This window comes from Akebia trifoliata, chromosome 8 (assembly GCF_017979445.1).
Source record: "Akebia trifoliata isolate Shusen 1 chromosome 8, ASM1797944v1, whole genome shotgun sequence".
Lineage (NCBI taxonomy): Eukaryota > Viridiplantae > Streptophyta > Magnoliopsida > Ranunculales > Lardizabalaceae > Akebia > Akebia trifoliata.
In genome coordinates this window covers 48291352-48306319 of record NC_141382.1, presented here as the reverse complement: position 1 = coordinate 48306319, position 14968 = coordinate 48291352, and the positions used below count along the sequence as shown (strand labels likewise).

Genomic DNA, 14968 nt, shown 5'->3' with positions numbered 1-14968 from the left:
GCTTATGTTCCATACTCATGTCTAGCATGACCTCCGATGATTGAATTCTAACAGCTCAAGTTCTTCGTTGAAATGGACTCAAAAAACCCTAACCCACGCATTAATATCCCTACATTCACGTACATATCAACAAGGGAACTTGACAATATAGCATCAATGGACACACCAGACTTCAAGATGTTCAAATGGACTTGCTTCCCAAAGAGAAGATAAACCTTCATGAGTTGCTTTCTACGTTGAAAAACTCTAGTCTATGTGTTCTTCATCTTATCCCTACTCTTCTACATTTGTGGGATATTTGTTTTAACCAGGTTGGATGGAAAACTGAATTTATTAAAACATGAAATCCGATAATTGGGATTTCGTGTTTATAATATGGCAGACAATAAAATATGGTGTTTTGGTGTGTTTATTTAGTTAAAATTGAGCGTAGCAGACAGATGGATGAGAAAAATAAAATTAGTAACAAGTTCATTCAGGACAATGTAGGAGTAACTTCAACAGGTAATAAACTAAGAACGTTGGTTGAAATGGTTTGGGCATGTTCAAATATGGCTTATTACAGTCTTAATTCAAAGAAATATTCAAATTGAAGATCCTAAAAGAGTGAGGATACAGACCCAAAAGAACTTAGATGGAGACAGTGAAAGCAGATATGAATTCATAAAGGAACATGATTTGTTTAGCCAGTTCAAATCTTTAGGGTAAGACTTTTTTTCCCTCAAGAAACCCTTTGTTAGTGTGTCTATATCTTTATTTAGTGTGTCATATATAATTGGATCAGTTGATGTGTTGTTAAAAAGGTGATGTAGGTGTGTAAATCTCTTAAAATTATTGAACGCAAATATGAACACACTTGAAAAAACACGAAGCATGAAACAATGAACAACTCCAAACTAACAAATAACACCTTCAATTTTATTTGAAGTTCATCAACTTGCAAATAATATTGCAAAAAAGTAACTAACTTCAATATGAATACGAGTGAGACAAGCATACATAGAATAGCCCATTTCATCAATTTTCTTTTTGAATTATGCATTGAGCTATGTTTCCATCCTACCTGGATCACAAATGGATTTAGTTACATTACATCTGCACACTCGATTCAGTTTGAGATAAAGGGAAATATCTGATTTGAGCAAATTATGAGATTACTCCAAAACTTTTGCAATTAGCCTACCGGATGGATTAAACTTACTACATCTCAAACCTTTCAAGAAACCATCAAAATTATCCTGTATCGGTAAAAGGAAAATCATAGAACAAAAAAAAGAAACAAAAAATAATCAAACTGCAGTTTTAAAACGAGATACTTGGCTTAAATAAACATTGATGACACTAGTTTGATCTGCAAAATTGAGGAAAAACAGTACGCTTAGATTTATCACTGAAACCAATATATCCACATGCTTCAATCTCAAAATTCCTCCATGGGCCGATACCATGCAAGAAATAAAATGCATCCTTAAATCGAAACCGTAAAGAAAAATCAAATCAGTTGGCGTCGTCTTACATCATACCTAGAATCTTCTTGGTCTCTTCATCTTCGTCTATTTTATCAGCTTTCATGTTCTCCAAAAGCTCATCCACTTTTTTGTGGCCTCTGATACTTGCCTTTATCAATGCATGATACATATCTCTATTCATGGGGGTCACAGTCTTCAGGGAACCCACAAAAGCTTCCACCTCTTCAACCTCACTCTTATCACCAATCCAATGCAAGATACTTGCAATAACCTTCGCATTTGGCATCCACCCTTCATTACCCACATGTAGTGCGAAAGCCTTCTTCATACACTCCATGGCCTTCTCCATCTCGGCCTTGTTAACAAACCCTGCAGCCACTATACCCCAACTGTTTGGTATCGGAACCTTCCCCTTGTTGACTAGGTCTTTGAGCATTGCTTCGGCCTTCTCTACCATATTATTCTTAGAATACCAAATTAGGAGGACATTTGGCACACGGAAATCAAATCTGTTACCGGATGACACCCATTCCTCCAGCAATTTCTCCGCCGCTTCTAACTCACCGAGCTTCAAAAGCGACCCCAACATAGTAATATAATCCTTGTTAACATACTTCTTACAAGCAGTCTTCTCAAGCTCCCATAATCTCATCACCTCAGCTTTATTCCCAAGAGTTGCATACAGTGAGTTGATATGGTTGTAGCCAAGCCCATCTTTATCGTCCAGCTTCTGCTCTGCTTTCTTCAGCATCTCAACAGCCTTGTCTTTAAGACCCGCTTTTATGTAAAAATTGGCCATTGTGGTGTATGCGTTCCAGTCTATCGATATGTGAGATTGATTCTCCATTTCTTCTAGAACCTCCTCCATTCCATTGATGTTGGATCTCACCCCATAAGACTGAATGCAGATTTTGTAGCCAATATCGTCAGGGATGACACCATTTTCCTTCATCTCGGTGAAAACATTGAGGACCTTATCGTACTCACCGATGTTTGAATAAAGGCGCATGAGGCCACTGTAGTAGGACGGAGATGAAGCAAAACCCATCTCCTTCATCTTCTCAACATGGGGAAGATATTTATCACTCCGTTGTGCTCTGACATAACAGTTCAAGAGCGTGCCGTATGTCTTATCTGATTTACATTGGGCAATAATATTATTGAAGTAGCTCTCAGCAGATTCCAGCCCACGTACCCTATCGATCAGATCTAACTGCACGGCATAGTCGCTTGGTGAAAATGTACGAAGACCTTTGCTACCCATCCACTCAGAAACCTGCACCCATAAAGCATCCCACACTAAGAGATTAGAGAAAAGTAACTTTAAACATATATTTTATATAGCAATTGGTCATTCAACACATCAACCATATCCAATGTTGTTTTTCACCTAAAGCATAAAGAGATGGGTAAGGAGAAATTGAAAAGGCAGTATTTGTTGCTTCTAAAGTCCCACTTAGTAGTACGACTGTATGGGAGAGAGACTTGCTACTGTGGAAGCATATACACATGCATTTCATACATACATAGCACTGGAAGTCAAAGCTTTGCTCAGATGTCAACTAGGCGACCAGCTCACTCAGCATAATCATCAAGAAGGGATACAAGTTTAAACGGCGAGGGAAAACTTCAGAGAAAACAGAAAAAAAAGGGGGGGGGGGGGGGGAGGAAGAAACCAGAAAAAAGGGGAATAAAACGATAAATATAAAAAATTATGAATCTATTTATTTTTTTTATTTTTTAAAAAGCACTATTGAATTTATATGCATGATTACATGTTTCCACTTATAATTAAACATTTTATGATGCTATAAATAGTCTAACCATCACATGTCTTTCGAGCAAAATAGCATATTAATAAAAAATTATAACATCAATACATTATCATCAAATCCAACATTAAACAACATTTATGAACCAAATCACAAACAACCATTAGGCCACAAAATTTAACCATATGCCTACAAAAAATAGGTTATTATTTATTTTGAGAAAAAAAACATGTTTAAAACGTAAAAAACACATTTAAATGTAAAAAACACGTTTAAAAAGTATTTTTTTTTTAACATCACATTGTTTTTATGGTCTAATTGTTAGAGGTACAAAACACATGTTGAAATGAGAGAAAAAAAACAAAGTTTTATGTGACTGTCCCCTAGCCAAGACCCCTTACATCTAGGCCGAGCTAAATACCATGCAGGTGCTCAAGCGCTAGGCACTGCATAGTGCACACAATTTAATATAAATTATATTTTATTTGAGTAAAATGATTAGAACACGACGATAAATAACACTAATATATTATTTACAATCTATTTCTCTCTTTACTTCAACTGAATATATAGTATATTTACACATAAGTAAAACAATTATAAATAACACTAATAGATCATTTTCAATCTATTTCTCTCTTTAATTCAACTTTAGAGACCCTATATATATAGAAGCACTAGCTAAGATAGACTTCTAATGTAATAGGAAATGAGTACGACACAAAAACCACCCCACTCCCTTTCTACCTTCTGTTTATAGGAATTGTCTCTCCCTCCTATCTAAGTGGAAAATTACACTTCCACAACCTACAAATAACGTAAAAAAATTAACCCAATCATAAAATATTTCTCATATGTACACTGGAATACTTCCTTATTTCCATGTTATTTATTAGATGCGCCTCCAAAATTCACTTTATATTTCCTACAAATTCTTAGAGCATTTCTTAGGCGGCTAAAGAAAATGAATCCATAAATATTTCCCACTTCCCCAACTATCATCCACTTGTCCCCCATCCATTTCCCCACATCCACTACAAATTGACCAAATTACAAGTTTATTGTAAATGATCAAGGCATTTCTCCACATTTATAAATTATTTCTCAGCTGCAAATATTTTCATTTCCAATACAGCTTCTAAACCATTCAACAAAATTACCAACTGTTCCTCTGTGCTTAGAGATGACAATTGTTTGCTGCCAATTTATCAAAATTCAAGAAATGCAAACCAAGCCCATTCAAACACTGAAAACACCTACTTCTAAAAATAACTACGTGGGTTTCCCATATAAGACCAAAGAGGGGGGGAAATGTGTCTCTTCACACCTTATATCCAGGCATCACAAAAAAATTGTATTCTTAGAAATCAATAACCATTTCTCATCTGTTTCTCACAACCACCATACTAAGCAAGAAGATTCAAACCAATTGCTTAGACCAAACAGCTTCTCAGAATAATTATCAAGAAAAAGATATTCAGTTTCTGTATAACATACAACACAACCTTGCACATTTATATGCCTCTCAAACACCATTTAAACTATTGACCCACATTTCAAGCACCATTAAAGATGCCAAGATATCAAAAATCAATAACAAACCCAAAATATAATTACCCAATTTACTGATTTCTACAAACACTTAAACCCTTACGAAAGGGTAACTATTTCCCACTCACTCCTCAGAATCCTATAACTAAGAAATGAAATTCAATTCAAACCGAAAAATAAAGGGGTTCTAAGTATGAAACAGAAATTCAGTTTCTGGCCAAATAACATACACAGACCTTAGGGCATTTCTATGTCTCCCTTTTCTTTTGAATTTTTTTTTATTTTTATGAGAGATAAAAAGCAGGTCAAGAAGACCAGCCAAGGCAACAAGACGCCCACACAAATCAAGCTATTACAAACCCACTCAAAAAATCCTTTAAAAAGAACTCCCTTAAACTCCTTAAAAACTTCCAAAAGAACAAAAAAACCATGATAGAGATTATATAATTTCCTGCAAAGCTCGCTCCTTTTCCTCAAAGACACATTGATTCCTCTCTTTTCAAATCCTCCAACATACTGCAAATGGGGTTAAACTCCAAAGAATCCGTATTGAAGCCGAAACAAGGGACAACCAAGAATCCAATAAGGAACACACACACACACACACACACACACACACACAAACCTCTAGAGCTTGAGTGTATCTCCTGTGATTCCGGAGATCACGAATGATCCGTTGCAGCACCTCTGCTCGAACATCTTTGCCCTTCTCAACCCAACCATCGAGTACAGGAACGACACTAGTAGTAGAGCTGCCGAGCCGACTGATCTTCACATACAGATTATTTCTGGATAAAGTCTTTGTGTACAATGATCTCCTCGTAAATGCAGTTTCGAGTAAAGATTCAGAGAATCTATGATTGAATTTGAGGTTCGAGCTCAATCGAGTCAAGATCGAGAATAGATTGGAACCCATAATAGATTGATTTCTAGGTTTCCGAAAGCGAAGAAAATGTAGAATATAAGTCTGAGTTGAAGCTTTAAGGTTCAGGGTTTAAGGACTCCAAAGCACAAAATGACTGCAGTGACTTGCAAGAACACTCGAAGTAGATTTTTTTCTCGAGATACAACTTGTGAGGAAAATTTTGGTTCTTGATGCACTCGGCTACTTCGATGAACTTCAACTTTTGTTGACATATGATCATATGTGTTCCGCTATCCAAATCAAATTGTAATACAAAATTATGTTTAGTTGAATCGTACCCAATCGATTAAGGTCAGTGATTTGGTATTAATTTGATGAGCTAGGTCCATCGTGAAAATTCTTACCCTAATTTGATTGGTTCATTTTTAATATTTTCATGTTGTGGTACAAGAATAATTAAATTTTGGTTAACTGGTAATATATATTTCCAATTCCTTTGATAAAAGAAAAATATCAATTAAAATTTTCTCACTATCTAATGTTATAACGGATCGTATTGAGAATTATGTTGAATATTACAAAACTAAATGAGGATGGGCGTTGTGTAACTACGAAAGCATAATCTCCAATGGGGTCAAAAAAATTTGTGTATTTCCACCATACTAATTAAGAATGAGACTAACAAGAGAGCAAATTTTATGAGAATTAAGAGAGTAATGAGAGAGAGGGTTGAGAATTAGAGAATGAATATGAGAGTAAAGAATGAGGTTGGCATATGTCATGTATGCTAAAAGAGCCGTTATGCAATGGCTATCTATCAACAACCAAATTCTGATGGCTATTTTCATTTTTTGAAAAAAAAAATAAAATCAATCTCATTAAAAAGACTTGAAAAACCTTTTCAAGTGGCATGTTCAATTTATATTCAAAAATGCCATTTGAACAGGCATTTTTTAAATCTTCTTCTTGTGTATCTCAAGGCAAATATGATCTACAGTTCTGTGATGGGGGCATATGTCAGAGGGGCCGTCAGATTATCACAAATCTTTTTCAAATTATTTTGAATAACATCACTTCAATTTCTGAAGGAAAAAACGACATCGTGAAGTGGTGTGTTAGGCTGTGCGTCTGTTTTTTTTTTTAAATTTCCTCAGCAGTGGCTTGTTCTTCTTCTGATATAAAATCTAGAAAACTAATGATAAATGCAAAACATTTGAGGTCTGAACATGGCTGACATAGCAAGGGCACATAACCATTGATCTTTTCCTTGTGTACCCTGAAGAAAGAGATCAATGGTTCTGAGCCTATGCCATGTACAGACAGCGTATGTTTTGCTGTGTCAACAGTTGATCTTGGTCTCTTTTATAAGTTTTTCTCTTACAAGAGCCTCTCTGTGAAGAACAATTGCATAAGTTGCCAATATTATTGAACTCAATGATCTTTACAAGTATGTATAGAGAAAAGGATAAAATAAAAGATAGAAAGAAAGAGAGACAGCCTTAATCAGAATAAGATAAGACACAATAAGAAACAACAGAAGAGGAAGATGGAAACTCTATTAAGCGACCTATCCGCCTTCATCTCCTGCCTTCTCAACCTCGCATCACTACTCCCCATTAATAGCTGGTTCGAATTCGAATATCCATAAAAACCCGCCTCACTTGAATTCCCAAACACACTTCCATGCACCATTTCCCCGAACATCCCCACCACTGGATGCGTCATCGTTCCCCCAACATTAAACATTGGTGTGGCTGCTTGTTGATGCTGATTCAACTGACTAGGAGGAGTAGCTGTTGTGATAAGGGCATAGGTTCCAAAAGCAGGAGGCCTATTCGGAATCTCTAGACCACAAGAGGGTCCCTTGCCATTGGATTCTTCAACTTCTGGGGAGGAGTGCCCATTGCCGTATAGGGGGACCAATGTAGCATGGGAGACATTGGCCTTGCAGATAGGGCACTGTGGCTGCTGCTGCTGCTGCTCTGGGTCAGAGGAATTGCTCTGGAAGTGGAGCCACTTGTAAATGCATGGCCAGCAGTAGAGGTGGCCACAAAGCGTGACGACAGGGTCCCGAGCATGATCGAGGCAGATGTTGCAGTCAAAACAACCATTAGTACTGTTGTCTGGTGCTACTGTTGAAGCATCATCAGCAACAGACTTCCATTTCTGTGAAGACAATTCGTCTTCTCCATCCACCATATCATGGTGAGCATAAGCCTCTTGGAAATATTGCTCTAGTGCCATGTACTCTGTTTCCAAAGGTTTCCTTTAGCGCTACCAGTCTATCAATCTGAGGAAAAATAAAAAAAAGAGAGAGAAAAGGAGCAAGGTCAGAATCTAGGTTTCCAACAAGTCCGCAGGCAGACATCAATCAAAGGATAGCACCAGTCAAACACATAAAAGAAGAAGGCTTGTCTACCACTATCTTTATTATCATAATGAGCGAAGGCGGAGTGGAAGTGGTTCGACATCAAAATTTGGATCTCACAAATGCCCCCACCTTTACATTTAAACTTAATATTATTTTGATCAAAAACCAAGAAAATCGCAACCCACGCGACCTTATAATCATGGTGGTTAGTTTTCAAAATTGCAAAAATATCTGTTTTTACTATGTAATCTTCAACAACCATTTAATCTATATTTTAAATTACAAATAAGACCTTTTGATATATGTTCATTTGCACATGCCACTTTCTAGTATAATTAAACTCTATGTTAATGAGAAAATTAGGATGAATTATCATAAGAGTCTCTGCAGCCTCATGTATTTAATCTCGATACCAACCAAAACAAGCGACATAGATACCATTCCTATTCTAACCATCACGGGGATGGTTGAGTGGTAGACTTGGGTATTATTAGGTTTGCTCCCTAGTTGGTCTCAAGTTCAAATCTCACCAACTATATTCCTGTGGTGGCCACGTACTGGCTTGGACCAAGCAAGCACCAGCCATAGCCTGAGTGCGGGGCGTAGGGACTAGCAGGATGCGCGCAAGCTGGCCCGGATACCCTTCGTTTTAAAAAAATATAAAAATAAATAAATAAATAAATACCGTTCCTATTCTATAGGAACAAGACACCTTACCTTATTGGGATTCTTATTAGAAAGGGAAATATTACAAGTAAATGTTGGTAGAACACCACCAAATAGTTGTAGGCATTGCGAATGAATGTAAAACACTACAATCTAGTTTTCAAATCTTCTACATATTACAAAATTACATAATAGAGATTCTAAAATGGCACGATTACACTAATCATAAAACAGGAATACCAGCAACAGTTGTTATATTGAATTAAACTTTTGTTCTAAGACTACAAAAAGAAAAAAATTCAACTTTTACCGTTTCTTGCAAAGAGGATTTTGCCAGTTTCGTACGAAAAATATCATATAAAAGGAACTCCAAGCCCACTCATTAAGGAAACACCACCATATTTCATTGCAGAACCCTCAAAAAAAGAAAAAAAGAAGTTAAAAACATCATTTTTTTTTACATGTAAGTAAAAAGTGGAACCAATAATTTCTTCAATGCCAGAAATCTCGAAAAAAAAAAAAAACTAAGTTGAAAATTTTAAACCATCAAATAGGATTCTTCTTGAAAAGAAAACCGGATTCATAGTATCCCCCTCCCCTTGCCATATGAGAATTATAATTTTCTCCAAATGGAAAACCTAAATCACGAAATCATATCCGATCGTTCATCTCCGAACAATAATTATCCAATCCATCGCGTTAACTACGATTTTCAGCTTTAAACAGATAAATCAAATGAGAAAGAGAAAAATACGTATCAGATCGTTCATCTCAAACCAACCACCATTAAATCTCTCTCTCTCTGGAAACCTCACGATTTTCAGCTTTAAATAGTAAATTAAAAAAAATATAGGGGCAAAAAAAGAAAAAGCTGGATCTGATCGCTCATCAATGAACAAGAATAAAAATACACAAATCTATTATTCCCGATCTAAACGCAAGAAACATCCCCCAAATAAAATAAAATAAAAATAAAAAAAGAAAATAAAATAAAAGAGAGAGGAAAATCAATTTTTTTATATACAGATATCCATATATAGAAAGTCTCCAAAAGAATTTCGATTTCGTACCGTTACTTCAAGACATCTGAGAGATCGATCAGTTCTGATTCTGACATTATCGAAAGCTTTTATTTCAGAATTTTAATGGCGAATCAAACCGATGAAACGATGAGGGAGAAGAAATATAGAACAAACCAAAAGAGAAATTTGCATAGAAACAAAAACAAAAAAACCGAATACGTAAATAGGTTGGAAAGGAATGGTTGAGAGCGAAACCCACGCCGAAGGCAGTTTTTATAGAGTCCTCTCCTCACTCGTGGCACGTGTGACGGATACTGCGCGTGTGTGAGAGGCTTCGTATTTGGTTGGTATATCGTCAGGTAAGTATTTATTTTATTAGGTACCGTAATGCATGGAAGGACATTTTAATTCTTCTAGAAGACTGGAAACCTCGCGGTGGGCTTATGGGCTTCGCATATAAGCGTGTTAGAAATGCTCGAGTGAGACGTGACGCGCCCTAAGAGCTTGATTGTAATATTCTAGTGGTGTTGCATGCCTTAAAAACATTGTCCAACGTCATGATGAGACGGATGAGTCATCATAAACTTGGGTGTGATCAAATAGTCAACATGAATCACACCTCACATTGACTCAATAAATATTTCGACAAGTTAATATTTTAATGATAAAAAGCCTGAGATTGTCCATGTTATAGGAACTTGGCATCCTCTTTAAGATTGTTGAATAGAAGAGAAAAGACAATAAAATTGAAGGAATTTATTAGAATAAGAGAGAAGAGGAAAAATAATATATAAAATTGATCAGGATATTCTTAAAAATAAGTAGTAGAAGAAAGATAATAGAGTTAGGCGTATTAGATTATTCCCGACACTCATTTCTTGAAATTATTCTTATAGGTCGAACGTTTGAATCCAAAATTCAAAACGACAAGGACACTTACTCCAAAATAATAAGCAAAAGAAGACAATCAAACAATAAGTAATCTTCTAATCATATAAATCACAGAGATCAGGGTCAAATTTTGACATTTGTTTACCACAATAGTCAAATATCAATATGTGATTATCACGTGAATGTGGCCTTCCAATAAACCATGAAGGGTCAACTCGTTGAATTTTTTTAATACGGTATAAGTAGAAAAAAACTTGACGCCATCAAGGGTTTCAAAAATCATATAAATATAATCACCGAAAGTTAAAAAAAATACAAGATTTCACTCTAATAAACTTTACTAGTCCATTAAAAATTGGATTTTGTACAAGAATCAAATCAATAATAAAGTTTTAATTAAAAATCAGATTTTGTACAAGAACATTGAAGCTGGTCATCTAACACAATAGTTATCAATTTTATCCACCCAAAAATAAAAGGTAATTCCTAGTAATTTATTTGATATTTTTCAGTTACTTTATTTATTTTTAAATGTTCCCCAAACTCACTAAAAGGTGAGTCCATGAATCTGAAAGACTATAATATATGAAGTGGCAGAACAGAAGACGTGGAGTTAGATAAGACTAACCAACTTCTGTAACAGAGGAATCCTAACTCCCCACTTATGTATAAGGTTGATGTCATTTAATGGGACCAATCTTTGTCTACTATTTGCGACAGATGTTGCACAGAAATAACTGGACGGAAAGATGACATGCGAAAGAAAACAGAGGAGCAGTAGTTTCGTGTCCCCGCCGCGTATATTAAAGAGGGGTGCAACTTGGTTCGGTTTGGTTCAGATTGAGGTTAAATTGTAAAATCTGACATAGGTTGATTTCACAACTACAACCAAATCAATTCTATAAATTGTTCTGAGGTACATAGTAATCTACGTTGTCTTATAGACAACAGACGCCCCCACTCCGATTGAACACGAAGATGCAGATGGATTGCTGACGAATTTGTCTTCAGGATACAACAGAGTCTAGTTCTAATACAACTGTATATTTCCTCAAAATTTGTACTATTTTGAGAAAATCTATTACACAGAATCTCGGATACACGAATGCCTCTTTTTGTAGAAAATTTTTGAATTAAAAAATTTTAACAGAACTGATCTTCATAAAATAGATAATAATTATAAAAGTCACACCCATTCGTAAATGGTTTTTGAATCTCAATAGGTATGAAACCCATTGGAACCACTAGGCACCTATTCGGATCAAGGAATCCGTTAAGCACCCTTAGGCCCCTTCGATACCTTTCGAATCGGCCTTGGTGCCTATCCAAAATTGGACAGCCCTATTAAACATTTAATTTTTTTCTCTCTCTCTTTCTTTTATTTCTTATTTTATATATATATATATAAATAAAATAAAAAAGAATTATTAAATTTCCATATAGCTTGAAACTATTAGGAGCTCTCAAGGAGAGAGTCTTTGGAATGAAGAAAGAGTTGAGAATAGGTTTTTATTTATAAGTTTAAAAATCCCTCCAAAACATTTAAAAAAACAATGTGAGATTTATAGAATATTTGAAAAAAGAGCCAAAAAGAATTTTTATAAATTTCAATCCATGTGAAAAGTTATTAACCAATAGAAATGTTTTTTTTTTTTAAATACTTACTTTTCTTTAATAAAAAGTACACCAACCATAAAGTAATTTTCAAATATCATTTTAAAATAAACTTAATTAATTTTATTTGAATCAATTTTAAATAAATATTAATCAACATTTATTTTAACATTGGAATAGGCTGATTTTTGGTGAAGATGATCTCTACGGTTAAAAGATCCTCCTCACCAAAAATCAACCCATTCCAAAATTTCTAGTCCTATATTTACAAGTTGAAAAATCGTGGACCGTCCATTTTTTGTAAACCATTTTTGATGGGGTTAGAAGTTTTGGAATGAGCTAATTTTGGTGAGGATGATCTCCTCACCATAGAGATCATCATCACCAAAAATCAACTTATTCCAAAACTTCTAATCCATATAGAACAAAACACGTAAGGTAAGGCGTAGGGTGTCGAACGGGACCCATATATATATATATGGGTCCCTATCCGTGGCCAACAGTTTGGCAAACATTTTGGCAAACACTTTTTCAAAACATGGGTTAGAGGTCTTGGAATGGGCTGATTTTTGGTGAGGATGATCTCTACGGTGAGGAGATCATCCTCACCAAAAATCAGCTCATTCCAAAACTTCTAGCCCCATTTTACAAGTTGAAAAATCGTGAACCGTCCATTTTTTGTAAACCATTTTTGATGAGGTTAGAAGTTTTGGAATGGGCTGATTTTTGGTGATGATGATCTCCTCACCATAGAGATCATCCTCACCAAAAATCAGCCCATTCCAAGACCTCTAACCCATGTTTTGAAAAATGTGTTTGCCAAAATGTTTGCCAAACTGTTGGCCATTGAACGCTACTATATATATATATACAAACATTTTGGCCAACATTTTAGGCAACCATTTTTGTCCTACATGGGTTAGAAGTTTTGGAATGGGCTGATTTTTGGTGAGGATGATCTCTACACCAAAACTTCTAGTCCTATGTTTACAAGTTGAAAAATTGTGGACCATCCATTTTTTGTAAATCATTTTTGATGGGGTTAGAAGTTTTGGAATGGGCTGATTTTTGATGATGATGATCACCTCACTGTAGCGATCATCCTCACCAAAAATCAGCCCATTCCAAAACTTCTAACCCATGTTTTGCCAAAATGTTTGTTGCTGAACATGTCCCATATATATATTTATTGCATATGGGTTCAGTTCTTGGTTTGGTTCGATTCTATATAAACTTGATCGGAGAACCGAATCAAATTGATCAATTCTCCATTTTCATTATCTGGAATCGAATCGCAACTTGTTCCAAATTAAATCAAACCACTCTAAAATTATTAATTTGGCTCGATTCTCAATTTGAACTAGACCACATTGCACTCCTATATTAAAGACTCCACCATCACCAGAGATAGTGAACATGATTAGGTGGAAAGCACATGCAGGACTTGTTGCGTCAGTGTCTTCTAGAAGCTTTACACTTAGTAAAACTAGGCCCAACCCAAAATATAAAATTGGGACTTGTTATCTTGTATTTTTTATACAACAATACTATTAAACACCGAGCATATATGATCTCCTTTTCACCCACGAATTTCAAATACAGTCAAAACATTCTCTCTGAATTTTTCAAATAAGGACTAGTGGATTAAATAAATGAATTAACAAATTAATTGAAGGTTATTCATTAAATATGAAAATATTTTAATCCTTCAATCTCAATATTTTATTTTCTTTTAGCATTCAAATCTCAAGAATAAAATAGAATTTTTAGGGAAGTAGAAGATGATGGATTTTCATAAGAAATCTAAAATCATCATTTGTACATTTTCAAATTTTGTCTTAATTAAATGAATTGAACCCTTGCCTTGGTTACTATAATTCCATGGGCCTAAATTATACAATTAAATGAGCTCACAGAAAGCTTGGCTAAGTCAACTTGACCTAATTGAATTTTTTCATTTAATTTACTTGGTTGTTGAAATCAAAATTCTATATAACAAAATACAACTGAATTAATATAGTTGTGAGACACAAACCTTTGTGTGGGAATTACTTTAACCACTTTATTAATTATTATCTTGAGTCGTGCTGGAGTAACATTGAAATGTACATCATGAGAAACATTTCTGACATGGATGTGACACATTTTCTCGTCAGAAATGTCCCTCGCAATGTACATTTTAATGTTACTTCAGCATTATCATTTTCTTTTTATCCTTTTAACTTTATTATCATTTATCTAATTTAATTATATTTACTCTTTTACCCATTTTAACCTATTTTATTATTTTTTATCTTTAACTCATTTAACCCCAAATTTTTTTAATAATTCCCTTCTATTTTATTTTTTTTCACTTGTGCAACCTTAACTCTCTCATCAAACTATAATTTTGAAGAACCCAATATTTCTTTCACACTTCACCCTCTATAATTTTATTATACTTTCTCTTTTACCCCTTTAACTCATTTGATTGTTTTTCATCTTTTTATTATTTTAGTTTTAATTTTTTTTAATAATACTCCAAATCCAATTAGACATGATCCAAATCCACTAATGTTGTGTCATTTTCAAATCTTATTAAAATTACCACCTTCTACTCTACCCTTTTTTTTTTTTTTTAACACCCTTAACCCGAAAGAGGATGCTTACCCCACGGGTGAACTCTAGTTCATCAATACACATGGTTGGCTGTTTGGTTGGCTGTTCGATTTGATGCTCTTAATTAGAAACAGAAAAATAAATACAGT

The 14968-nt window shown here is 34.7% G+C and overlaps 2 protein-coding genes across 5 annotated transcripts; both read right to left on the bottom strand.

The window, feature by feature from the left end:
- Positions 1 to 1359: 1359 nt before the first annotated feature.
- Positions 1360 to 5802, bottom strand: LOC147397387 (pentatricopeptide repeat-containing protein At4g21705, mitochondrial-like). Its single transcript, XM_086452992.1, has 2 exons — positions 5418 to 5802; positions 1360 to 2745 (listed from the first exon to the last, which is right to left on the bottom strand). The coding sequence occupies exons 1-2, from the start codon at positions 5706 to 5708 to the stop codon at positions 1513 to 1515; spliced, it is 1524 nt and encodes a 507-aa protein (XP_086309118.1). The 5' UTR covers positions 5709 to 5802; the 3' UTR covers positions 1360 to 1512.
- A 1249-nt stretch (positions 5803 to 7051) lies between these two features.
- On the bottom strand, positions 7052 to 10013 carry LOC147397386 (E3 ubiquitin-protein ligase RMA1H1-like). Of its 4 annotated transcripts, none has more exons than XM_086452996.1 (3): positions 9765 to 10013; positions 9005 to 9110; positions 7052 to 7939 (listed from the first exon to the last, which is right to left on the bottom strand). In XM_086452996.1, exon 3 carries the CDS (start codon positions 7899 to 7901, stop codon positions 7161 to 7163), a length of 741 nt encoding a protein of 246 aa, XP_086309122.1. In that variant the 5' UTR covers positions 7902 to 7939; positions 9005 to 9110; positions 9765 to 10013; the 3' UTR covers positions 7052 to 7160. The 4 variants fall into 4 exon arrangements, with proteins under 4 accessions (XP_086309122.1, XP_086309120.1, XP_086309121.1 ...); XM_086452994.1 differs by having other exon boundaries at positions 7052 to 7947; positions 9765 to 10010; XM_086452995.1 differs by lacking the exon at positions 9005 to 9110 and having other exon boundaries at positions 9765 to 10012.
- Positions 10014 to 14968: the final 4955 nt, after the last annotated feature.

Bases quoted from the DNA above. Each gene is read 5' to 3' on its own strand.
- LOC147397387 (XM_086452992.1), bottom strand. From the start codon at position 5,708: ATGGGTTCCAATCTATTCTCGATCTTGACTCGATTGAGCTCGAACCTC. The intron at 2,746-5,417 runs GTTTGTGTGTGT...TTATGGGTGCAG, and splicing joins GATACACTCAAGCTCTAGAG to GTTTCTGAGTGGATGGGTAG.
- LOC147397386 (XM_086452996.1), bottom strand. From the start codon at position 7,901: ATGGCACTAGAGCAATATTTCCAAGAGGCTTATGCTCACCATGATATG.